Consider the following 27,897-nt stretch of genomic DNA (forward strand, 5'->3'; position numbering starts at 1 on the left):
AAGGAAACAAAACATGTTTAATTGGCTCATTGTTGGAAAAATATAATTTCAGTTTCAATATATCTATTATCTTATGTGCTGTGGTTTAGCATATATCCCCACAGTGGGTGTTGGCAGCTCTGAGCATTGTTTGTTTTAGACATCCCAGAGGTCGCTGGCAATGTGTTAAGTCCGTTAAGACTCGGACCACAGAAGGTCGTGAACCCTGCTTGCTTTCAGGAGCATGTAACAGGGGAAATATCCACCAGGCCATAACTGTATCATTAGCGGCACTGATTATCCAAAAGGCAAGATGGGTACTTGCCCATCTGAGGTCTGAGACCATCACTTAGAGTTTGAAGGAGATGAAGCACGAGTCTTAAGTAACATGAATGGATGGTTATTTCCAGGACTGGGACCCAGCAGTTCTGAAGTCAAGGGAGTAGAGGACTGAGGCCAGGGCAGCGTAGAGGTGAGTGCTGTTGAGGCACAGATTGTACACTGGGCTACTGGTGGTGGGCGCCAACTGGAACATCTATCAACCGAATATTGCAAAGATGAACTTCACTACAGTAATATAAAATACCAAAAGGTGCTGAAACATGCATGCTCACAGTTACCTGTAAACAGCGTGTTTGCCGTTTGTCCCAAAGACGCACTACTCCATAGTATGACGAGCCACTGGCAATCATGTGATTCTTGTCAGACTTTATACAGTAAAGGGCGCTGTCATGAGGCTCCTCCCACTCCATCACACACTTTCTGTTAAAAAGGGAAATTCAATGTATAGATATGTTGCTACAAACATGTTATTTTATAGGGCAGTTTAGTCAATATTGTCATTAAGTTTGCCAAATTATTCAATATGCAGAAGTGCAAATGTGATTTAAGAACTAAAGAAGGGGAACATTTACAGGGTGTAATGATTAAAATTGTGGTCTGTTCTTCACACGAAGCAGTCGTATGACTTGGAGTGAGTGGTATGGACTACCTTTAATATGTTTTTATTGTCTTTTTGGAGATTGACGGCTCGTGGGCCCTATCTTGCACCCGGCGCAAATGACTTTGTACACTGACGCATGTATCATTCCTATTTTGCACCCGCGCAAAGCGGACTTTTCCCTCCACAGACACACGTGGGTTAACTAAGAAATACACTTGCGCTCCCTGGGGCGGTTCAGCGCAAAGAGGAGGCGTGTTCCGGCGCAAACTTTCCCTCATGGTATTTTGCTGTTCTATAAAACAATTGCGCCAATGACCAGAAAAAAACTAGTCTAAAGTCAGTGGCGCGTTGCGCGTACATTCAGATGCTATTATAAGCGCGCATGCTTGGCCATAATACAGAGTGTGAACAACGCGCATACACTGTAGATGATTCTCTCATCTACACAGATGCATTTAACTTTTTGCAAATGATACATTATTATAAGGAAAAATATTAAAACACGAGGGAAATCATTGTTGTGTCCATGACGATGGGGAAAATAGGCATAAAGCTTACACATTTACCCAAATTATTATATGCATGTTTAACCGAAGCTAATTTGGGTGGGTTTGTCCCATCCCCAATGTCACTTCTCTTTCTTTTACGGCCCTGACGAGAACATCGATCTCTTCGGCTGAGAACCGATTCTGAAGCGCGACTGGTAAATGCGCCGTTATAATAGTATTGCGCCATGGAACAAGCGCACCGCGTTCATCATGCTCTTAAAGGGAATGTGGTATAAAGCTCTTATTGGTTTGTTTCCCGTTACGCCCAAACCACACCTATGAATAATGAAGCTACTTCAGACCAACCCCTTTTAGATTTGCGCCAGGCGCAAGAGGCATTTATCCCGCTGGGAAAATAGCGACAATTTTTTTTGTTGCCATTTTCATTTGTTATTTTAGTAAGTTAAAACAGGCAACGAGCTGAAATAAAATAAAATAATTGAATTTAAATTTGTTTATTTTATTTCAAGTAACAAAAAATAGTTTTTTATGGTTTTAGTTTTTAGTTAACTAATAACATTTGAGGAGAGAAAGACACGCAGGTTTGTAATGAAATGAGGGTTGGTGATAAAATAATATTTTGGGATGAACTGTCCTTTTTCATTTCCCCTTATAATTATAGTTTGAATTCTTTTAATGTGTCCAAATGCATAGTCCAGAAGTTCCAAGTTCCTAGTTACTCCAGCAATTCTCACATTATATAAGACCAGTCCTAAAAAAGAGCCAAAGCCACCATGGCTAGCTCTCCCTGCGTGGCTTAAGGGCGAGCGTCTTATTTGTGCTGACAGGCCACAAGGTTGAAACCTCATCCCTTGTTTACGGAAAGGGGCTTTCTTGTTTTAGAGCAGATCGGGGAAAAAAAGAGGGAAGGACAGTGCAAGTGTCTGTGCATGAGCTGAGCCAATAGAGATCAATTCTCCATTAATGGTGTGCTGAATAAATCATGGAGAGGGAGTGTGGCTGGGCCGCGTTGCAGACAGCAGGGCAGCAGGAGCGTGAGGGACATGTCTGGATTGGATCTTTCTTTGCTGCATATGTGTACACACATTCACTCACACAGAGGAACAAAAACATGAGCTGGTTCATTCCTCTTACGCCGTAAAATTGCATCACAATCTATAGCAGCGTATACACTGTCAGAAAAAAATGTGCAAAATTATTATTTTAGGAGTTGTCACTGGCAGTAGCCATAAAGGGACCTCTTTGTACCTTATCTACCCCTAAAAGGTGCATATTAGTTCCTTAGAGTAGTAATATGTTCCCACTACTATGAGTATTAACATTTTAGGGGTCAAGTTGTTGCATCCCTAAAAGGTACAATTGTTGCAGAGTGTACATTGGAATAAATATTAAATTCAATATAGATATATATATATATATAAATGAAAATCATATTCTTTTATCACAAATAAGTGAAAATGGCTGTGAATTTTAAATAATTTCAATACTCTGATTTAAAAGGTGGTTATCATATCTGCCATGTCCCCAAATGCTAACTTATTTTCAACATGAAAAATTGGCAATTTAATACATTTTCCTGGTGTTTCTTAATTATTTTTTTTCTATAATTGAAATATTTCAAACATGTTTTCTTGCAAATTATATTTTATTTTCAAGAAGTTATACTTGGTTATCAATTAAAACAATTTTAGTTTTAATTGGCGTTTTTATAAATGTCTTCAATATATGCCAAAATGTCATATGCTAGTTTCTAAAGACATAACCCTCCAGGAAATTATATTACTGTGATAGGAAAACAACAGCACAAGTACCATTAAGTATTAGCAAAGAATTGTATGAATGTGATGTTTTCTGTTGTTAGCTGGTTTGTTTCATTCTAAAACATTACATCCTGATTGATAAAAGTACAAAAATGAGTATAACAATAAGAACACTTTAACAGAATATTAAATATTATAGCATATTAGTCAAAATTAACTTAGTCGTTTAAGCTAATTCTCAATCCCTCGAAGAGCAAAGACCAAATTTAGCTCTTTATTTCCATCATAGAAATCCTGTTCATTTTCGTGTCATCACGTAAATAAAGTTATAATTAATTTGATTAAAAGTGCATACACACACACACACACACACACACCTCAAAATTCAAAGGATTTGTGGTTAAACTAATTCGTCTTCTCTAGCCTCTCATTTTTAACCTCTTATATATATATATATATATATATATATATATATATATATATTCAACATGTCTTGCAAGGTCCTGAGCAATCAAATTCAAATGAAAAGGCCGACACAGATCCTTCTCAATTATTCACAATTAATCTAAAATTAGTTTCACACACTTACCCATCATGATCAGTTTACTCTACAACTGAATTAATGGGCCCTCTTTTTATAGACGATGACGACTTTCAGATAACTAACCGCTTTGAATCAAGACGTACCACATATTGAGTCCTGACTGGTCTTACTGTGAATTATTGATATCTTAAGAGGGGACATTTGCCCCTCCCCAAACTCTCCAGGGCCCTCTTTCAATCACCTCTGATTTGTGTTACTTGACTGCCCATATTCGATTGTGAGGGTCCCCCTCCCCAAAGTCCTACATAGAGCCCCAGTCAACCTCACAAGCAGCTCGCTGATCCCCAGCACCCGCCCTGTTGCCCTGGAGATGCGGCGCACCACATCAATATGGCCACCAACCGGTGTGGACTTAGGTGGGTGAGAGTCCCGGCGCAAAAGCCTCTCTCAACAAAGGGGGTCCTTTTCAATCTCTCAGAGGAACAATTGTATCCACAGACCCAAGAGAAGGCTCAAGTCTGGCTTCTTTTTTATCTAAACGGTACTCTATGCACAGGAGGGCTTATTAGATTAACAGAGAACACTAATCTTCCTCACAGGCTCTCTGAGACGTACAGGCTAACTTTATTAGTCTCTGTAGACAAGGCCAAATCTGCTGACAGCACAGGTCAATGTAAGCGCTAAGCCTAACTCAACACCACAACACCAATCGTAACGGCAAGGTGCTGAAGGTTCCCAGCCTGTACCTGGAGCAGACGCGCAAATCCCAGTAGCGAATGAAGGTGTCGTATCCGCAGGTGAGGAGCTGGAAGGGAGACTCGTAGATGATGTCCAACACACCTGCTCCGCGGCGGAACTCTGTACCAAGAAACGACACCAGGTGACACCTGGGAGGAGATAACAGAAGAAGCTTGCAGATTATACCTTGTCAAACCTCATTGAAGAAGATTAACACATTAATAAAAACACAGACAGCAACTTAAAAAGCAGCCGAGAGAATTACGCAAACTTGCTGGAGGCCGATCATTCCAGAGAGCGAGTTGAAAGCGACTGGACAAGTGAGGTCACCTGCAACTCGTCGTCTGAGTATCAGTTTTATCCAAGCGATTCTGAGACTGGCAGGCTCATAAAACAGGTCATGTTTACATGCTGTTGAGATTGGAACGTCTCCCAGTCTTCACATCTTGGAGTCAATAAAGATCTAATTTCAAACCAAATGCCTTAATTTGCTCACTTAATCTCTTATTACCATTAAATCCCACTATACTCATGCATTTCCAATGTCCACGGACCACACAAAAGCTAAATTAAGTTTTAGGATGAGGAGAAAAAAAGTAAACACCTTTCGGAGTTTGAATGGCCTGCTAAAGCAGCTTAGTTTGGTTGTAAGGTACGTTCCCAGATATGTGAGATAACCGAGAGGACTGGAAGAAAGGAGATTGTGGGTAGAAAGGGGGTGTCGGGCCTTACACCACGCTCCTATGATCACAGACCCAACGGGTCTGCGGCGCCCTCTGCCCCCACCCGAGCCGCAGAGGCCAGATTATTGTAGAATCACAATTTCTTTGTTGCTATTTAATTCCCTCCATGACCGTGACTGTGTGCGACTTGTGGACCTTTGATACCTGGTCCCTAGCAACCATTTAGGGGAGCCCAATGGCCATAGCGACCACCCCCCACGTTCGAGGTCTCCTGTGAGCTTGTTCACCGAGGGCAGACTGGTAATCCCCAACCTTCGCTCTGGGGGAGACGAGGGGGGTCTTTCTTAGACACAGGCTCTTTAAGAGATAGTCCCGAAGAACCAAAGGCCAAGACCCTGGTGGGGCTAAAGACAAACTCTCTTGTAGCCCCTCGGGCATCTGCATACCCATCATTTACCCCTTGCTGCTAAAATAACACGCTGGCAACAACTTGAACTGATGGCAGTGCTTAACAATGGGGACAATCAATTAAATGATGCAAAACATTTGTTTGCAAAACATGCAATTCGCATCAGATATTTCTTTCCGAAGTGCTTTAGGAAATTGTGTAAACTGGAGAGAGAGAGAGAGAGAGAGAGAGAGAGAGAGAGAGAGAGAGAGAGAGAGAGAGAGAGAGAGAGAGAATGTCTGGCGTCTGCTCGGGACCTTGCAAATGTCAAAGCGTGAAGTGAGCAAAACAAGCATCGTAAAAGAAGTCCTCGCATCTGTGCTCTACTTTTAAAGCCAGTAATAGTACTGTTCCAAGTACAACAGCAAACACCCGGGATTCTTAAATTGTTAGGTCACAGGTTTTTTTTATGCGTCCCATGTTTTTTCTCCCGTTTTAGAGAGAACCTGTGAAGATTACAGGATAGAGGATAACCATATAATCTTTTAAATTACTGCATCTGCATGGCAGGCTACCTTGTTCTTGCAGCGTCTGATCTGTTTGGGAACGTGCGGCGAGACTGTCCATTCTCCAAAGGCTGTCTGATCACGACTTGCCTTGTTCGACGAGGGATTTTGATTGAGTGGAAAAGGGTTAGAGAGCTGCTAAGGAAAAATTGATCTTCGATTAAACTCAGAGTACAGGAGTCATTTAGCAGAGTGACGGCACATGTTTTATTAAGGTCAGAAGGTGAAATGGACAGATTAATTAAGACATGAGAGCGACTGTCCCAGTGGAGTAATACATATACAGTGCATCTGCCAACACTCCCTCTCAAACGTGCATTCAAAGGCTGCCAAAGAAAGGTGGTTTGTCTTCTCCTCCTTTAAGCAAGCAAAACTAGAAATTACATAACAATAAGGGAGGCCCTATCGTGGCTTTTTTCGCAGCTCTTGCCGAAGGAGATGTCTAATGTTCAGACATGTGGAAGCTGAGAGGTCACTAACAGATGTCGGGGGCAACCGTGATATTTGCAATCTGCTAAAGTGATCACATGAACAATGTAGCCACCAAATATAGACTGACAAACTAGAGGGAAAAAGCTTTATTTTCTACATCTTTTTAAAGCGCTCCTTAAAGAGCAAATGACCTCAACCTAATCCTCTTTGACCCCTGAATATGTTTAAGCTCAAGCAAAAACAACACTGAGTAATTACAATACTTAGCCACACACCCAGACAGAATCTATAGTTTTTTCTACAATGATTTTTTCCTGCACTGATTTTACTAGAAAATATGCAGAATATTTAAATTAATTTAAGTATACCAAAACATAGTTAAACAGAGTTAAAGGCATAATTAAATAATATTTAATAAACTATAAATGACATTTAAAAAAATTATTATAAACAATATATATATATATATATATATATATGTCTGGCGTCTATATATATATGATGAATATATATGGCGTCTATAAATATATAATGAATATATATTTTAAAATGTATTCATCATCTCTATGTATGTGTTTGTGTGTATATGTATATGTATATATATATATATACATACATACACATACATACAAATATAATTTTTTATTATTTATATATAATTAAAAATATATTTATATAAATATATACTCATATGAAATTAAAGAAATACACACACACACAGTATATATATGTTCTTGCCAATTGCAATTGTTGTTTCGTAGGTATTTGTTTTGTAGTCTTTATAGAAGTAAAATAAAAAACTTTTAATCTGCCTTGTTGCCAACAGCTACTTGAATCACATAGTTACGTCTTCACATTTGTGAAAAACTAAAACTTTCTAACTGCCCTAAAAACAGTTGCAAATAAATGTCCTCCTTTATTTATGTTCTGATATTGTTAGAGTTTTTAAATCCCTATTCTGCACTATAAAGAATGGCATGTGTTCGTAATTAGTAGTGAGTTATGGTCTCAGGGCCATCAAAAAATGGTGGGGCTGGCCTCCCTACAGTCCTCTGTCTCTGTTTGACCATTTGGGCCACACACACACACTTTATAAAAGGGAACTTTAATGAATTGATGGATTTTGAAAAAGGGCAATGCTGAGGACATTTCTTTGGGTGTTAGATCTACAGGAAAGGTCATTTTGAGCTAACGCTCTTGTAAGGTTAAGTGTAGAGGGTAAACTGGCACAGGGAAGCTATGGGAAACAGTCAGTGCCCTGAAAGGATGTGAGACAGGTACATAAAGAGCCCTGCTGAGGTTTTCAGGGCCTAAAACAAACAGAAATCTCATTGCTCCGGCTGCATGTCAGCCAATTTAGTCCACAGTCGAAATAACCACCAGCAAAGAAGAAAGAAGAAAAAAAAAAAGAATGCCATGGACAAGGACAATGGAGACTTTTAAATGTCACACGCGTTCTCTTAAAAACAATGAGATTGCAATTTGTATAAAACTTGGTCTTGGTAGGATCCAGGCATTTAACCCTCCTCTTTGAGAGAAAAAAATGTTAAGAATTTGTGCAATTGTGAGATTCTTTGATGGCAAGAGCCTCATGAAAAGATAGGGGTCCTTTTAAAGCACCACTTGTGTGTCCCTGACTAAGGCTGATCATAGACTTTTTCACTTTTAAGAGGAGAAAGACATTAAAGAAAGAACGTAATTGCCATGTCCAGGTCCAAGTCAGAAATGCTGAAGTCGGAAATGTTTCCGATTTTCGTTTAATTGAAGCTCAATGCATACGCAGGGTCCAAAATTTACTTTTTGCCTCATATGTCAAATTGAGAATATTTAACAGTCATTACTTTGTTTTCATGAAACTGTATTTTGATCTTTTTTTCTTAAAAACAGGATAAGATAATTGGGCTTATTTACTGACATTTGGTGCTTGGATTTATTTTATCCTCAGCATACTATTCATAAACATTTATCCTTAGATTAATTGTTGCTTATTTAGTGTTTTCAATTAAATATTAATAACATTAAGGCAATATTCATGTTTATATTGACAAAGCAATAAAAAAAAAACTTGTTTGGTGTCTGGGCATCATCTGTCTTCAGCTTGATCATTATCAAGTATCTTTTTCAAGCTCTTGACTTAAAAGACACTATAGAAAACAACATGCTGCTAATGTGTTGGCTAACAGTAGCAAAATCTCCATGTCCCTCATACTCAAAACTCTTTTCTTTCCTTCCCTCAAAGTGCTGTAATTAGTTCAAACAGCCGGTCAGCTGGTACTCAGAGACATGAGGGTCTGACTGATCTCGGCCTGTACATGTCCTCTCTATTATTCCTCCACCCAGTCAACAGGCCCTGCTGAAAATATACTCAGATCTTTCAAGAACATGTTAAAAAAAAGTCAGCGGCTCTCGCCAGTTGCACTTGAAGTAGCCGGCTGAAAAAAAAAACCCATCAGGAATTCTCTCTTAGGTGATCTGGTGTTTTTGAAGATCCTCCACTATCTAGTGAATTTCTTTATGATGGAAATGAAGTAAAGGAAATATAATTTCAATGTATTTTAGAACTGTGGGTGGTTAATTTGATGAGCATTTCATGCAGAAAGATAACCTGATATGCCTGTGGGATCGAAACAAAAATAAAGGCATCCGAATTGTTACTTTGGTGTTTACATCAGCAGTAGCCTGTTTCAGAAGACATATCAAATGCTTCTAGTTTTGTCATAACTAATGTATCTAAATTTACTCCAGCCATGTCAGAGTGGAGGCACAGTGTGCAACGCTTCATCTCAGCTCAAGTTGCTAGGTCTATCTTTTATTAAAAAAAATGTAAAAAAGCTATACAATATTTGGACACTGACCGATATATAAGAATTCCACTATCATTTAAACGTTTGGGGTCAGTAAGACTTAAAAAGAAAAAAAGAAATTCATGCTTATTGATTTTTAATAATTATTCAGCAAGGATGCACTAAATTGGTCAAAATTGAATTAAACATATTTATTGTTACAAAGAAAATTCAGCTTTGTCATCACAGGAATAAATTAAATTTTAAAAATTATATTTAAAATAAAAGAACTGATATTTGAAATTGTAATAATATTTCGTAATGTTACTCTTTTTACTGTATTTTTTTAAATCAAATATATGCAGCCTTGGTGGGTTTAAGAGACTTTGCACTGACCCCAAACTTTAAAACGCTGCTGTATATACAAACAATAGAGTCTGGCTGTACCCTAAAGTAGTATGGGAACTTTAAGATCTGAAAGCACAAGTAGTTTTGTACTGAACATAAAACTGGGGCAATCTTTAATCAGAAAGAAAAAAAAGAAAAGCCTGGATGTTTGTGCCAATGTCATCTACAATCGAAGTTACACGTATCCTCTCTAATATGTCTCATGTTTGTGCTGGTCATATAAGGGTTATGCTGGTGGCCTGTCTGGGAAAAGTTAAAAAGGGAGACATAGGAACACGCACACACATCCACACAGCCCCCATTCCCTGTCACCCCCCAGCCCCTCCACTCATCAGTCGGTTTCTCAGCCCCCTGTGACTGGCGGCTTTGTGCTCCTCACACAAGGTGCACCTGATTACTAGACGGGAACACATTATGGCAGGATACAACTGACCTTAGTGTAGCCACACAAAGACAGGAGGAAAGACAACACGACTTACTCCAGGACAGGTCACTGAACGCTCCTGAGACACTTAACACTAAGGTAATACTCTCGGTGTTAAAACGCACCTGTTATGCACATAAAACTACACTAATAATGAGTGTTACAAAAATCATCTGAACCCTCCTTACTCGAGAAAGTACAACAAAGTACAACAGGTGATAAAATATTAGCTGAAGCTAATAATAATTAATATCAAGGGGGATGGCAGATGACTAATAAGTATGCATGTAATGTTACAAAAAATTTCTATTTCAAGTAAATTTAGTTCTTTTGTACTTTCTATTCATCAAAGAATACATATCACATTTTCCACAAAAATATTAAGAAGCACAACTGTTTTTCACATTTATAACACTAAAAAAGTATTATGAGACTGAATATTCAAAGCTTTGCTATAACAGGAATAAATTGCCTTTTAAAATATATTTAAATAGAAAACAGTTATTTTTATATTGAAATAATATTTCACAATATTAAAATTTTTTGATCCAATAAATGCATTCTTGGTGAGCGTAAAGCAATTAAATTAACAAGGTACCTCATGAATTAAAGCAACAAGGATTCTAATGCAAGCAGACTTTTGACTGTTCACTGACTGTCACACCTCTTTGTAACCTTAACTGGTTCTTAGTTTAACAGGTTTGTAGTGAGTCTAACTTGATTCAATGGCCTGTTTACCTGTGCGTGCATCTGCATTCTGATAGTCGGCCAGCCCATGTGTCCATCAAGCTGACACTGGCTACCCACGCCTCACAGATCAAACGGCAGGCGCATCGGTGGCTCACATTAATCTTGGCTCAACTTATGTGTTCCGGTGTTCTATGGAACATGTGATTCCCATGGAAATCTGTCTGGAATCGCCTCTGCTCCTTCTCCGCAATTTTTCCCGTCTCAAATTTCCTTGTCATTTGGTGCCGGAACTCACGGTCCCCCCCACCTCCTCCTCTTTTACTTTCCTTAGTCCGACAACATGCAAGAAGGCTGAATTCAGCAGGTAAAGCTGGGGAATTATGGAAACCAGTCAGGTTGTATCAGGTTTAAGCCTGGCCTTTCATGACAGGAATTTTTAAGTCAGCTTTGAACTTCCCAAAGAGAAAAGACTGAGCTGAAGGGATAATGGGGCAGCTTTTATCATCATGATAAGGTTCTACTTTCACTTTGTGTGAAATTAACAGTTTCAAATAGTAACATATCTGAATACATACATTTTGGGAGATTTAAACGTAGAAAACACAATAAACTGAATGATGCTAAGACTGTGCATTAAAACATAATTAGGACCCAAGTTAAAATGGTAATTTTTGATAGGAAGTAAAAAATACTACACAAATTTAGGGCTACCAACGTGACATGTAATTTCAATAATTGTTAATATACTATACAATAACAAAATTCATATTTTTTTAACTTTGCACAGTGTCTTTAGATTAAATGGCAGATGTTTTTTGTGAACTGCCCCTGTTCCAGACTAATAAACCCAGTTGTAAAATGGATTGCTGTGGAAAGTAGGCCAGTGACGGGTTCAACAAGACAAATAAATATCACTATAATTATATATCAAAATATGTATACAACCATGTGGGTGGGGGGGTGGGGGGGGGGGGTACCTTTCTGTGTCCCAGATTCGAAGAGGAGCAAAATTCTCACAGCAGGCTGTTCCAGTCACAAAGGTGCTGCAAAGATATAAAGATCTTTAGTAATGATTGCAAAATAGATGCGTTCATTTGATGCAACTTAGCTAATGTCAGCATTTTATTGGCAAATAATAATAGTACTTTATCTATTACTATTAATAGTATAGTAGTACTAGTAGCAACAGTAGTTTGATTGTAATTAATATTATAAATAAACCTTTACGAAATCCGTATAAAGCTATGATTAGGAGTTTTCAGTGCTTTTCAGAAAATTTGCTTAATCTTTGTTCCAGCGTTTAATGTTTTTAGCATTTAAATACTGAACAGGTGACGTAACAGTGGAGTCATATTTTGGTTCCTGGAGAGAATACACACAGAGCATTAAAAACAAATTTTGAAAAGTGAATGGAGCGTAGCGAGGTGTAAAGAGTAGCTGAAGGGTATGTTGAGACAGCGGATTTGTTCACAGATGTATTTTCGTTCACGAGATATCTAGGGGGAAAAAAAGGAGGTGCGTGGTTAAAAAAGAAAAAGAAACAAAAACAATCGGATGCCCCTTTTTTAGCTGGGTGACAGGTTGAAATTAGTTGAGCAGGTACGGGTGGGCGGGTGTGTGACCGCAGTAGTTTTGACCTGCGTGATAGTCAGGGATTAGAGCCCTCCTGGACAGCTGGGATTGGCGGGCGAGGCTCAAGGCTCTCCTGCTCCCTGCATTGTGTTCGGAGGTGAGCTGAACAATAGGGCCCTCACATTAGTGAACACACAGGAATGTGCCTGTTTTAGCACTCAGGTATTCCTACAATGCCCTGCTGGGATGGTCTCTTTCATTGACAGAATGCTTTCTCAGTCTCTGTGCCAACTATGTCAAATGTGTGCGGCGACAACGTGCCTCGCAGAGAATGCTTACTGACGCACCACGCGAGAGGCACGTAAAACTACACGAATCACAAAGCATCTTCCTCTCTCACATACTTTCATACCTCTAGAGAAAACCCAGAGAAAGAGCAGGGGGTTCTTTGCCCTCCCACTAACATCAACCAAAGAAATGGGCTTCACAATGGAATACCAGTGTGGCCTCAAATTAACAACCAGCCCGTGTGAATAAGCTCTGTAGCGCCTGGTGTCCAACTCTAAACCCCCGGCACAAAAACAGAGAGGGACAGTGACCCTTCATTGCGCTAACACACAACATACACAGGGACGGTCGGTTAGACTCGAATGAAAAGGTGTGCTTGAATTTTAACATTTGATGAGGTAAAAACATAAAATTGATCATAAAAGTAGTACCAAACAGCAACCCAACATCCTTTGAAGATATATCATGCAGGTGTCGAGAAACTGAGCAAAAAGCAAAATGTGAAGCCATTTTTGGTGTGAAAAAAGGCAGAAAGAAAGATAGACAGAGCGCGAGTAAAGTTGAGGGAACATGCGTTCTCGTCTGTGATGGCTTAAGTTGGTTTGTTCATTGAATACCCAAACATATTGGCAAAGACAGCCATGGCAGCTGTCAACCCAGTTAGCGGTGGCCCATCAACCATATTCAGCTCGCCTGGCCAGTGCTGGCATTTTAATTACTGTTGGGTAAACTCATTTGCCCCAATGAAGGCCGTGCGCCCTAATAGAATATGCAGTCTGCCTGACCTTTGAACCCGTGTGACAGAAGATACAATAGGGGCAAGGCCAAAGCTCTCTCTTCCCAGCCCTTATTACTCTCTATTACTTCAATTACTTATCCCTCAGTGAGTCCGATTGTGAAAAAACACAAGGGAGGGAGAGAAAAGGAGAAAAATAGAACACCACAATTAAATACATTTTTGTCTCCCGGACAAGTTCTGATTGATCTGAAAGGGACTCCTAGTGATATTATAGCTGTAAAAGGTCAAAGCCTCTCTCTCGCCTAATGTGCCTCCACCTTCCCTCGACCTTACGCCCCCATCCCCCCCCCCCCCAAACCGAAGAGCACAGACAATCTCCCTCCAAAGCCCCCGGCCCACACTGCCCACCCCGAACCCCAACTCCTCTGCCCCAAAAAACCCAGCACGCCTCAGGATCATTAGAACATGTCAGGGGTTCACTGCCAACACAACCATTTTGGTAACCTAATCAGCTGAAATCATTATTCGAGGAACTGTGCAGCATGAAATTAGTGCCGGGGTCACACAAACTTTAATTCAACCCCTGCTGGGAGAAGAACTCCACAGTAACAACATTGTTAGGGCCAAACCAACACAAGCAACCACACGTATTGGGTCAAGACCACCGCAAGCGCTTTTCATACCAAACCGCACACATCACTGAAAATGTGCTGAGTGTACCACCCAGATATGATGGGCTGTTTTTAAGAAATAAAAATAAAACATTGTTTTTTTCTTTTACATATTGTTGTTGGTATACTTGTATGTGGAACGCAAACTAAAATATGTAACGGCTGCTGAAAATTCAGCGTTTTCATCAAAGGAATTAATTAAAATATGATCAAATATAAAACAGTTATTTTAAATTGAGATAATACTTCAAAATATTACTGTTAAAAGACAACAACAAAAAATCTTACTGACCCCAAACTGTTGAACAGTAGTGTATAAAGAAAGTAAAAGTAGTATAAACACATTTAACATTCACAGAAATACACATGACATTAACAACAGTAAAAACAACAGACAGTTTTAAGAATAAATAAATCAAAAATAGAAATGCTGCTAACACCATGCGTGATGTAGTGCTATAAAATGCTATATAGCTTTCTATGTCACATTATATTGTGCAAACAACTTTACAACTGGGCAAAATGAGGCAAACCTACTAGAAAAAACAGGTCAAGTAATCAAGCTGTTTTTTTAAACAAGGTAGCTGGTCCATGGTGGTCTACCAGCTCTGACCAGCTTAAACAACCAGCTGGGTAAGTCAACCACCTAAACCAGCTTGTACCAACAAAAAAGAGAGCTATTTATACCAGATTTAAATCATAAAAATATCTTTTGTTGGTATAAATTAATGTATTTAGATTGATTCAGTGATTTTAAATGATACTGACTTGAATTAAACCAGTTAATTTAGTTAATTTACCATTTTAGGTTATTTTAATAAATCGGTTCATTTTAGTTTAACTTTTTCAGATAACCAATTGTCCATTTTTTTTTATTAAAATACATATTTAGTTAAACACTGCCTTTTATCACAATGTTTTTAATTCAGGGAACTAGCTATTCCCCAATTATCTCCCCAAAAAGAGCACACAACAACATGACCACAAGTAAAATAGAAACAGCAAAAGACATACACCACACAGACTAACCCTAATAAAATGTACATATTTCAGCTAACATATTAATAAGAAAAGGTCTTACAAAATTTTAACTCTATATTTATCTAAAAATAAATAGAAAGATTCAATCCTAAATTAGAAATATGACATTTAAATTGTCATTAATTGTGTGATGACTATAATAAATGAGGAAAATATTTTAAACAGTGAAATAAACCTATTGAACCCAAATGCATCTTATTCTGTCCTAAAGGCCTATGGGTAAAGACAGGGTTCAAAGGGAGTTTAACCCCCCGTGCATCGGCCTTGCAGTGGATGTTGTTCATTTGTTATAGTTGACCCCTGGCTTTGTTCAAGGGGATGTTAGAGTGCTTTCATCTTAGTCCCTAAATATGTTTGAATTGAAAAGGGTTATGATGTATTTATATTGGCTGGAGGAACACAATAGACAGGGTCTTTCTCTTTCCCTCTCTGTGTCGACCCTCCTGCCCCGTTCTCCAGCTCAGCTCCCCCAAGCCCCCCTCCCGCCCCCCTGTTCAGCTCACACCCGAGTTCACAGACCTTTTGGCTTTCTGTTCATGTCCCCTGCATCTGAGGTCAGAGGAACATTCCATACACCACCTTTTGCTTTTACCACATCAATTTAGACCAAAAAAAAAAAACATACACAAAAAAAATCCATGAGATAGTCAGCAGCCAGTCTACGTAGTTCTCATCTTATTAACACTTTCATGCAAATAAATGACAAGCAATCTTTTCAGTGCCTCGGATTAACAAAATGACCTGGTAGAATTAAAAGCATTTTTAAAATAAACATGTAGGATCCAAATTTAGTTACAGCCAAATTACAAAATAGTTCAAATAAACATGACACAACTCTCAAAAAAGGTAAAAAATAATGCCTCCAACATGTCATTTAACTTATAATTGTAGGGCATGTTGACAAAAGGATGATAACTATAATGATAACTTTAGAGTTTTAATAATCATTCTAATTTTATGAGAATAAGGAAGTCCACATAGGTATAACAACAAATAGAAACAATATCCTTGGAATCACCCGTTTTTCCACCTGATGAATGATAAAAACATTTTATCAGAATCCACCTGGCTAGAAACTTGAGCATTTAAAGTGTCAGACAACAAAACTGCAGTGTACACTTATAATAATCAGAATGTTACTGTCCGTTGGTGTGGGCACTAATATCATTATAGTTTTTTATATTCTTGGTGTGAACAGGTCTTTACTGTAAAACAAAGATTCTCTTTGTCGGTTCATTACAATTTAATGTCACAATGCTAAATAATGACCAATATTTTATTGTAACAATGTATATTTATAGAGATTCCCGGTTAATTAGAATGACTTGCTAGGAATCACTTTTGAACTCTGTAATAGCTCTGAACGATTCACTGAGTGACTAAGTCTGATTAAAATTGCAAACTTGAGTTTGAGATTGTGAATTTTTTGTGATTGACAATCTCTGAGTAATTTGTTCGCGAATCAGAACTCATGGCTCATGTTTGATTCTCATTACAAGAATCACTAACGCGTGTTTTAACGAAATTGCATATGGATGCTTTGTTTACTTGACTTTCTTTCTGACTTGATTTTCAATTATTGTCACATTTCAGACCGTTTTGGTCACAGCGGGTTGCTTAGCAAAATTACGCTTTCTGACGTAGATTGAAATTTTTCACAGTTCAAAAGTTATATTTTAAGTCTCTTTTAGTATTGTTACAATGTGTCTGAACTTATTTGTTTCATTTTATGTCAACAGTCTAACTCTATCTGGTTAAGAAAAGCAGTCATGCATTACACCACAGCCACAGAGTTAAACTCCCCAGCTAACTTCTGAGCAAAAATGCTTTTTTAGGGAATAACAAAAGTTTCCATCTCAAATGCGCCTGGGGAACACCTGTATGTGGCATGTGTGTAATGATCTGCTTGTGCAAAGCCTGCATAGAAGGGGCATATTGACTGCAATTATTCAGGACACCACCTGCAGTCAGAGGCTATAGCTCCCATGCTGTGCTTTCAGTAGTAAGCGCCCTGTATTTAACGTGTGGGAACGCACATTCTGTCCGTTATCGCTTTATTGTTGCAGACTCTTTCTTTTCTTGCTTTCTTTCTTGTTTTTCCCCCTTTTTTAACTAATTGAATTCTTGACTCCTAAGACACGGCTCGCCCTCCCAGCCTTATAAGAGAGAGAGAGAGAGATGAGAAGCAAAATGAATGACATGAATTTCACTCTTTTTTCCCTTCTCTCCCTCTCTCTCTTTTTGCTTGAATGAGGTGAAGCAAAGGGGGTGAAATTAGGGCGGGTGAGCTTAGGGTGGTATAGGGTACGTCTCGCTGTACTTTCATGCATAGGGTCATAGGTCACGCTCCCTCCGTTTGCCAGAGAGTGGCGTTTTGGGGGCGGTTTATCCAACAATCATTTTCTTTGGAAAATTTCAAAGGCAGTACCCCTGCAACATCTTTGTAGTTGTGCTTGACCAACTCTAAACAAAACAGGCCTCCGCAAAAAGAAGCCTTTCTCACTTCTCCTTGGGGTTGCTTCTCTTTTTGACGCTTGCGCCCTGTTCCTTTTCATCCCCCCTGCCTGGTCGCTGTGGGCTCATTGCGACTACTGAGGTAGTGTGAACTGCGCTCTTTGAGGCAGTTAGATAGAAGGAACGCTTCTGCCCGTAGTGCCATGGCCTATCCCATCACAACATACAAGAAGCACAAAATCTGCTATCTGTTTACATTCTCTGCATAAGACATTGATTAGCCATGTTTAAAAACTCTCTGGGTGATGAACAGACACAAATGTATGCAGAATTTGCATCGGCCAGTGAGGACAAGCACATTTGATCTTCCAAGTGAGGCCTCTTCGTCTAAACTGTAATTAAACAATGTCTGAAAAGCTAAACGAACGTAATTCTCTCAAGATCAGAGATGTGCATGTGGTATTAACAATACCAAAGTACACTTTTCAGGCTAATAACATTTGCACTTCTTTCTTAATTTCTCTGCTATTGAAGTGCTGACATCAAACTGAAAACAGACAAACCCAAACCTCACTTTATATCAAACAAGCTTAATGAACTAGCAGACAGGCTCTGCGGTGCATGTGTGTGTGTGTGTGATATGCAAGAGGAAGAGTGGCCCATGTACCCTACACACACTCTGGCTAGAGTTACCCAGGTCTGTATGGATTCTTCCAGACTTAACAAGTCCCATCTTGTCAGTTAAAATCTGTCATGTCTGACACTACAGGAAACTATTTATCACACAAGGCGCTCCCTACTAATTCTACATCTACTGGTAAAAAGGGAACGACAGAAATTTTTAAATGGAATGGGTCAGACAGACATAAAGATGACATGTCCAAAGGAAATCAGGAGAGGTCCAATATCAAGCGCCTTCAATTTTTAATTGAAATGGTTTTGTTACAGTATAATCCATTAAAACTGTATAAAATAATATAGAAAGTAGACTGCATTCAAAAGTTTGGGGCCGAAATGTATAATATTATTAGTTTATTATTACATTATTAGAAATGGTTAGAAATAGGAGTACAATTTGAAATAACTATTTTCAATTATAAATTATATTTTAAAATGTAATTTATTCCTGTGGTGGCAAAACTGAATTTTCAGTATCAGTTTTCATTGTCAAATGATGCTTCAGAAATCATCCTAATATGCTGATTTGGTGCTCAAGAAACATTAGTTATTATTATCAATGTTCAAAACAGCTTTGCTGCTTAATATTTTTTGTGGAAAGAAAGCATGATACAATTTTTCAGGAATATTTGATGAATAGAAAGTTGGCGAGAACAGCATTTACTTGAAATAAAAGAATTAGTAACATTATTAATGTCTTTACTGTCACATTTGATCAATTTACTGCATCCTTGTTAAATAAAAGGGATCATTTCTTTCAATCTTACAGACGCCAACTTTTTAAACAGTGTATAATACTTTCTTGAAAGACAAAACGTTGATTGTTCAACAATTCAATGGAGGGGAAAAGTCATTTGTTTGACATTGCATTGCCTTCATTTCTTACAGATTGTAGTAGCTCTAGCTTATTCCTTAATCGCATGGTTTGCTAGGAAGTCTATATGCTGTGGTTATGGAAGAGAGTATACAGGATAATCGGAATGTAAACCGTCAAACCAATTTTAGCTACAAAGAGCAACTGAAAGACTTGAAAGAGTAGTTTTCTCCTTTGAGACCCACATTACCAACTGAACGAGTCATTCCAGGTCCTAAAACAGTGTCCTCAAGATAAAATGCATGCTAATCAGAGGCCATTAGTAGCAATCAGGGCTTTTCCTTGCACAGGAGCAGATGAATCAACATTTGGGCTGAGAGTCTGAAGTCTGACATGGCAGACAAAGAATAGACTGAGATTTGGGGGGTGGGGGGGAGGTTACTGGAGGGGGGGGATGAACCAGTCAAGCTCACGGGTTACAGATCAAGAATCAGGCATCATTTGGGCTGCTGTGAATGGTGGGGTTTTTTTCTTCAATATGGCCGCTGCTGTCTCTTTGATATGTGATTGTAAATGGAATTCAGAACAGAAGAGCAACCCACTGGAGTGAAATGAGAACAATGCAGGGAGCCAGAGTGCCCATTACCTTCGCAATGGGAGAGGGGGCAGTTTTTTTGGAGCCGTCTCATAGTTGAGGCTGGGACCGCTAGCCATATGATACCATTTAGGGAATTTCAGAGCTAGCGTTCACATTGCAACATCAGTTGTGAAAGTCATGCAGTCACCGTGGAGTTCTTCAAGTCTGCACAGGACCTGTCCTACCCATCGCTCGCCTACATTACGCTCTGATATAACTACTGAAAAACCTGAGAAGATGCAATATAAAAGAAATAAAATGCAGTGAAAAACTCAAGCGCCTAAAATTGTAAAAAGCAATCTCAGAAATAGGACAAGGGCTACTGGCTACGGTTAGGATCAGTGACTACAAAAAGATAGACGACAGTCAGCCTTGGCATTTCGCTCAAGCCGGAATATCCCACTGACAGACCTTGAGATAACGTTCCTTGGAAAATACGGCAAAAGGGAGGGAGGGTTATGGAACAAGCGAGGAGGGAGGTTAAAAAGAATGAAATACAAATCAGAGCCTGAGCAAATGGTGGCGGGAAAAAAGAGAGAAAGGGCTATATTTTCTAACGCGGTTCTTTTGTTTTATACACAAGTGTGATTCTACATTGGGTTGGAACAATACAGCCCCTAACACCTGAGTGTCAGAGGCGACCATATGCACACTCTTTCGACATCTTTCTCTCTGTTCTTTCTCCCTTCTTTGTCCTTCACCCCTTCCCTCAGACCCGTTGCTCACTGCAGCGTCTCCTCTCTTGCTCCTTGTCCTTTAGATACCTCAAGCGTGAAGCTGGAACAATTACATTTGCAACACAAGGGTTACCCATCTAGTTCCTCAAGTTTCCAAATTAAAACACACTATGCAATCCCTATTTTGAAACCCTGTCCATCTACAGCTTCAGCTCCTGACTTTTGTAGGAGTGAAAGCAGAACATACTCTGAATTAGAGGACATCTGTTGCTCTTTTTAATTGGTGGAGCTCACACATAAGAAACAGATCATCTTGAGAGGAAAATACACTTTTTAACAAAAACTAAGCAGTCTCAAAAATACCAGCCTTAGTATGTTATATAAAATGTAATAATGGAAGTCACAATATTTATTTCCTATGGGTTTGTGCTTTAATTTTCTTCTTGAAAATAGTTGTGCTGCTTAATATTTTTGTGGAAAATTATACATTTTTGTTCAGTATTCTTTGATTTTTTTTAGCTCAATTTTTTTTTAATATTATACATGTCTTTAACGTCATTTTTGATTAAAAATTATTTTTTGTGGAAATACCGATAAACTTAAAGATTCTCTAATGAATAGAAAGTAAAAAAAGCTTTTGTAACATTCTAAATGTCTTTATCATCACTACTGATCAACAGTAAAAACAGATCTTTTTTATACATAAAAATATATAGCAGTCTATATATTTTAGGAACAGATTTGGTGAAAAGGCATAAAAAACATTTGTAAACCCCTGACTTAGTTGACGCCTTTATTTCAAGTCAACTTTATTTCATCAACTTTGACTTGACTCCCACCGTCAATACATGTAAAGAAGCGTGGTCCATTATCTGGGTCCAGCAGTCTTTTTTTGGAGGCCTGCTATTTCAGCCATCAAATTGGAGAATTAATGATGTGTATAATCGTCTCTTATTTTGAAATCTAAATTCTTGGCTGTGGAGACGGGGCAGTGGGGATTAATAACTCGGCTGAGTGACTAAAACTGCGTTGAACCATTGCATCTGCTCAAGTAGCAGTGGCTTTCTTCCGCTACACGCTGGCCTTGTCGTGACAAAAGATGAGAGTGGTCAATGTCCTCAAGTGTCTCCCAGCGCACAGCGTTTCCATTCCTTCAGCAGTGCTGTGAAGGTGCGTTTGACGGATCAGGGGCAGGTGGAGGCTCTGCGCTAGTGTTACAGCTTCATGTGCCTGCGTGTCATTAAGCATGTGGGAGTATACATGGCCGAGCAATCAAAGGCAGCAGGAGCAAAGGCAACCCCGCTTCGCCATAATATCCTGCACGGTTTTTTTCTCTTTCCCTCTTCGCCTGTCTCACTCCATCCCACACTTGTTTAAACAGCTCATCACATTGGGAAACTTCCCAGATGTATCGGGGGGAGAAACGGTTAACCAGTTGTAGACTGAAACAGCTCTCTAAAGTTCAAAAGTCTGTAACGATTTATCAAATGGAAGGTTCAACACATTTCAGTGTTTAAAAAGTCAAGAAACACAAAGAAACATTCAATGATGTATCACCCCTGTCCTAGTGAGAGGTAAGAAGCAGGGAAAATAGCATAGGTTACATCTGAGCATTTTCAGACCATAAAAAGGGTCTTTTTCCACACTATGAGGGGGCAAAATTCTGCTTTCTAAGGCTTTAGGGGCCGGGATCACATTCTTCTGCATCTGCATTTCAGAGGTGTGAGCTAATTGACTTCAAAGCAATGGCATGGCAATAAATTGAAGAGCATGTATTAAAAAAGGGTCTTGCCACCTGCATTGGGTTGCCCTTTCTATGACCACTTCACCTCACGAGCCGTAACGATGCCCCCACCCCGCTCTTTTAAACCCACTGATACATTCATTATTTGAAAGATCTCAAATTCTCTTTGATGAAAGCAAAGGTTGATGTTCAGGTCTGTTGGTGATTCATATGGTGAGAAGAAACCAGTGAGTATGAAGTATGTAGCGGAATCAAACACATAATGTCTAACGAGTGAGACGGTCTGAAACTGGAAGAGCATCATTGATAAATTAGAGGGAATTAAAGTGTCCAAAAGACTGAGGCCACTAGACTAAATGCTTTTATTTTGCATAACAATTGGAGTGACAAGTTAAATTAAAATATTTTTGCATTTCAACATTTTGCATTTTGAGTATCTTGTGCTTCAATTGAAGCAAGAAAATCCTGGCTTTTGTTCAAAGAAGTTGGCATGGTCAATGTTACAAATATGCATATGTTTGCTTATACAGTGACATAGAAATAGTCCAGAAGCATAAATATTTCCCATTTCAATTTTCATCATAACGTTTCTTGTTCAAATTGATTCCAACTTCTACAAATTTCAGTTCATTTCCAGGTTTAAATTAGATTTTGAATCCCAGATTTTGAATGCAGTCTCAGGCTTTTGGGTCCTACTATATATTTGCTGCCAAATATATAGAGTTTAAGGAATAGTTCACCCAAAAATGAAAATTCTGTCATCATTTTTTACCCCCATGACGTTCCAAACATGCATGACTTTCTTCTGTGGAACATAAAAGATGATATTTTGAGAAAATTCTTCAAAATATCTTCTTTTGCGTTCCACAGAAGAAAGTCAGTCTTGGAATGACATGACTTTACCCAATATCTTTTATTTAATATTAAAAATCAAGGACTGACAGCATCAAATTCACCAAACACTGGACCAAATGTCTTTGGTAGACTGTATGTTAGCTTTTTGGTTAGACTATTAACCACAAAGACTAGATAAATCTCATTGCACAAATAAATCATGAGTACAGGCTTACCATACAGATGGACTGATGGCCACCGACCACACTCTGTCATACATGGGGATTGTATGCAAGCACTGTCCAAATCGATCTGGAGTCAGAGCCCAAATCTAAAATCAAATTGCAAACAGTACAAAAACCACAAGTCATTTGGACAATAACCTACACAACTATACAGAAGTTTGGGGTTAGTAACTTTTTTTTAAAGAAATTAGCAAGCATGCATTAAATTGATCAAACGTAACAGTAAGGACTTTTATGCGGTAACAAAAACATTATATTTCAAATATATTCTGTCCTTTTTTTTCTTCATCAAAACATCCTGGGAAAAATGTATCACGGTTTCCGCAAAAATATTAACTGTTTAACACTAAAAATAATTAAAAAAAATCTTCGAAAAATCTTTGCCATAACAAGAATAAAATACATTTTATAATATATTACAAGAGGGGAAAAAATATTTTTAATTGTAGTAATATCTCACAATATTACTGTTTTTTTATCACATAAATGCAGCCTTGCAGAGCATAAGAGACTTAAGAGACATTAAAAAAATAAATCATACCGACCCCAAACTTTTGAATGACAATGTACTGTATATTGTATAGCAATAATAGTAAATGTTTAGTGTCAACAATCCAAAAAAATGATTGCTTTTCCAGAAAGTATGATAGCATCCCTGATGTCTTTCCAGGGTGTTTCTCAAATATAAGGTGTAGCATCACTAGGATGATGGACTTATACTATGATGACATCATACCAAATAGACCTGTTAAGGAGTAGCAAAGGGTCACTCTACATAGCAGCTCCAACTATGACTGTGACTATAACTGTAATTTAAAAAGTTACTGTAATTTATTTAAAGATTTATTTCCAGCAATTGCATAACACTCTCCTGTAACTAAATTCTTCTCTATACTGCACATGGAACCTTCAAAATCAATTCACTGCCAGAGTAAGTGGATATAATACAATGCAAGACATCTAGTCATAGTGATATTTACTAAAATGAACACAAGAGCAACACACACAGTCACTAACCTTTGCGGTCTTGTCTCTGGAGCCACTGACTATCACACCACCTTTACAGTCAATGCAGTTCACCTCCTGATTGTGACCATAATACTCCACAGAGTAATCACTTCCTTTGTCATGAAGAATTATTTTACCATCTCTGAGAAAAAGAAAAAAAAAAACAGTAAAGATTGGTAGTAATAATACTACATACAAGAGTGTTATAGGAAATAAACAAATTAAATACAATAAAAAAACTTTTCTGTTCATGATTAAAGAGCAAACTGTTCCAAAAAAATCAAACCACAACGTGTGGACTCACTGAATGGCTGAACTACTGCAGTTAATATTTTACTGTGTTTAAATTTAGGACTTTTGGCACAATAATAAAAAAGAGGGAAAACAGCACATTCCTGTGTCACCTTTCAACTGAAGAATACCAGTGGCTGTAAGACCTTTTTCAAAGGTCTAGACATCAAACTAAACCTTCATTGCATGTGCGACAATGGAAATCACATCAGTTTCTCTTTTCTTTTTAGTTTTTTAAATATATTTGATTGTTTTTTAAATGTTATTATAATAAACAAATCAGCAACAACCAGGTAAGATTAGATGAGGAAGTGATACCTCATCAAATCTGTTTAAATAGTTGCTGACTTGATTATTAAAATAAAATAAAAGAACTGAATGACCATAAGATCTGTAAGCAGTGATCATGGATTTACCCTCCTGCACTGATTAGGTGTGTGTCTGTCAGAGTGAATCTGCACACGTCCTCTTGGTGTCCCGTGAAGAGGGCCACTTGATTGTTCTGTAACTTTCCCCCCTCAGCTCTCAGATGGTACGCACTGATGTTTGCTGCCTGAGAGAGATACAGCACATCACAGTCCAGCTGTATCCACGGCAACAAGCTGTGGGCGAACAATCAAGGAATGGAAATTACTCCTACACATGTTTTTTCTGTAGTTCAATCTGTATCTTGGGGCTTAAGGTGACGAGGAGGCTAATAAAATAACACACACAATAATGTCTTGTCCATATTGGCAAGGTCAACTACACACCCTAAGTCAGAGGATTAACGTCTGAAATAAAAATATGTATTTTGGGGTTGGACAGTGAAAGTATGACATCTTCCTACTTGCTTTTAAATTCCTTTTTTCCCCTTCTCCCTTTCTAAGTAAGGGGTGGGTCACATTATAAACATTTTATTCCACTAGTTTGATTGTATTTCTGCATCTGTATAATACGATTCAAGTTATTTATGCATTCAATTTTGATGCAGTGTAAGTTAAAATATTAAATAACTCACTTAATTTTCCATTTTAAAAGAACTTCTTTACGACAGATTCCATGGATCCAGTTGTGGGACACCCTTACTCTGTCCTTAAGAGGAATGGAAGGACATCTGGAAAAAATTGGAGGATGATTAGGGGATTGATGGTTCACATTATTTGATTTTACTTTAGATAATTGGCTAAATAAAGCAATTGCTGTTTTCTTGCTCTCCTTTAGAATCAGACTGAGTGGATTCTGATATGACATGCTGCTTCTTTATCATTCCCTTCCAGCAGACAGTGAAGACGGATCTGTCAACCTATTTGTTGTGTGCCATGTTTGATTACAATACAGTATGCAAATAATAGTAAATAACTTTGGCTGGTGTAGGTAAGTTTATAAAGCAAATGTTTATGACTTGGAACTTTCCACAAACAGGATACCACATAGTACCTGAAACTCGTAAATTTTTTAACCTTTTTTGACAAAATGGTCATTATAATGATGCGCTTAACCATCAGGAAATGTTGACCGACAACCTCAAGGAGTCAAACTAAACAGCTTTTCTATTAATTCTTTGTGGGGTTTGAAATCTTTGCAACCCTGCCACCAAAGTTTTGGAGTAAAGTCTAAATGCAGTATAAAAATTCTGATTTCTGTAAAAATTAAGAATATAGAATACTTTCCGCAATGCTTCCAAATAACATTTTGTGACACAAGTTACAGGATTTTATCCCACAATTTTTGCAACAAGAGGACATGCAAAATATATCCTCAAAAAAATATTTTTTTGTGGGTCTAATCTAATGCTTTGAAAATGTTATGGCACATCAGAGTTCGCATTCGTGGAAAAGTGACTGAGGGGCTAACGTTACTTCAAATTGGTCTAATCTAAACAATTCTACGAACAAATCCTGGCTCTTTTACCCAATATCCTATTCATCTACTTATGCAAAGTACTTCCACAGCAAAGTTATTTTGTCTTATGGTCCCTCTCACATACAGGTTACACATGTAAACAAAACCCACATGACTATCAGCGTAAGACATGAACTGAATCACAAGATACGCTGTTTGTATTACGTCACGACGGCTACGAATGCACGTTGTTCTACGCAGTCTACGTAGTTGTGTTATCCTATGCGTAGGCCGAGAACTATTAGCTAGCAACACAGCTAGTGAATCTCAAAATTCTTACGAATCTATTCCTTGTCGTGTCAAGCCAGTATTAATAATGCCTTTAGCTATTTTCCTCCACACAACGTCTCTTGAGATGAACTGGTAGCTTCTCTTGCACGCTTGAGAGAGGCGGCAGAGCGATCTGGAATCCAGGTAGGACAGGACGAGGAAGAGTACATCCTCGGGTAACTGAAACAGAAGCATCGCTGTTCCTTTTCCAGATCAGCGCCTCTTTTCTTTTCTTTGTCACGTTGTGTCTGCCTCCACTAATATGAAGGGCTTTACTGAGAGGACATTCGTCGGTTTGACGCAGAAATGCGCAGAAGCCCATGTTTTTTCTCAAAGCGTGTAGACACAGCAAGCGAAGGAAGCCATCACAACCAGAAGAGTCACGTGATCCACGCTGTGCGCAGTGTAGTGACTGACAAGAGCCAGTGATTCAAATTCAGTCTGTTTGCTGTGGTAGGACTACTTTTCATTCAGTCTAAATGTATGACCAGTTGCTGGAGCTTCTGTTGCTGTTGTTTTTGTTGATGAAGATGATTATTATTTGATGATGTCTTTTTATTTTATGGAATCAATTAAAATGTATAAGACTGAAAAAGGTGGTTGATAATAAACACGTAAAGATTAAGCTACTTCAGAAATACAGTATTAACATACTAAATAACATTCTGAAAAGAAGGAAGGAAAGAAAAAATATATTCCCTTTTCCCCAAAGCAAATTAGTATGTAGTAGCCTATGCAGTAAGGCTATCCCAATCAAATTTAATAGTTTCATTTTTGTTGTTAATTATAAACATTAAGGACTCAATTTCTAGTCAATTTTAAGGACAAAAATTTCGGTTTACCCTTTAAAATTTTTTTTTTTGTGAATACAGTAGGCTATTTGCCATGCAGAATTTAGAAGTTCACAGCATACGCCATCATCTCAGTTCTGTTTAACTTATAATGATTTTTCCATTGATGAGGATGATGCTGAGATATTATATATGAGTTATTATGACACCCAATGTGAGTCTTATAGCTAATAGTTGAGCAATGGGTTTTAAAAAAATCTTCCTGTTTTCCTTAAAATATAATAAAAAAACCTTTTCTTGAATTTTTATCTAGTCCCAAAGTGCATTATGTAAGCCTGGTTCCAGTCCGATGTGGTACTTCTAACTCATTGCTGCAATAAAAAAAAAAAAAAACACTTATAAAAATGGGGAA

General features: G+C 38.2%; 1 protein-coding gene across 1 annotated transcript; it reads right to left on the reverse strand.

The window, feature by feature from the left end:
* On the reverse strand, positions 1-27,078 carry fbxw4 (F-box and WD repeat domain containing 4). Its single transcript, XM_077236833.1, has 9 exons — positions 26,705-27,078; positions 25,541-25,636; positions 24,957-25,142; positions 24,259-24,391; positions 23,233-23,327; positions 11,825-11,890; positions 4,482-4,622; positions 600-741; positions 1-514 (listed from the first exon to the last, which is right to left on the reverse strand). Exons 1-9 carry the CDS (start codon positions 26,887-26,889, stop codon positions 380-382), a joined length of 1,179 nt encoding a protein of 392 aa, XP_077092948.1. The 5' UTR covers positions 26,890-27,078; the 3' UTR covers positions 1-379.
* Positions 27,079-27,897: the final 819 nt, after the last annotated feature.

The sequence above is a fragment of the Siphateles boraxobius genome, unplaced genomic scaffold, assembly GCF_051911475.1.
Source record: "Siphateles boraxobius isolate OS27281-9 unplaced genomic scaffold, OSU_SipBor_1 20, whole genome shotgun sequence".
Classification (NCBI taxonomy): Eukaryota; Metazoa; Chordata; class Actinopteri; order Cypriniformes; family Leuciscidae; genus Siphateles; species Siphateles boraxobius.

Excerpts from the sequence above, each read along its gene's own strand:
- fbxw4 (XM_077236833.1), bottom strand. The coding sequence starts at position 26,889 with ATGCTTCTGTTTCAGTTACCCGAGGATGTACTCTTCCTCGTCCTGTCC. Across the intron at positions 742-4,481 it reads GATTTGCGCGTCTGCTCCAG|AAAGTGTGTGATGGAGTGGG; the intron begins GTACAGGCTGGG and ends CCTTTTTAACAG. Across the intron at positions 515-599 it reads GGCAAACACGCTGTTTACAG|ATGTTCCAGTTGGCGCCCAC; the intron begins GTAACTGTGAGC and ends TTCGGTTGATAG.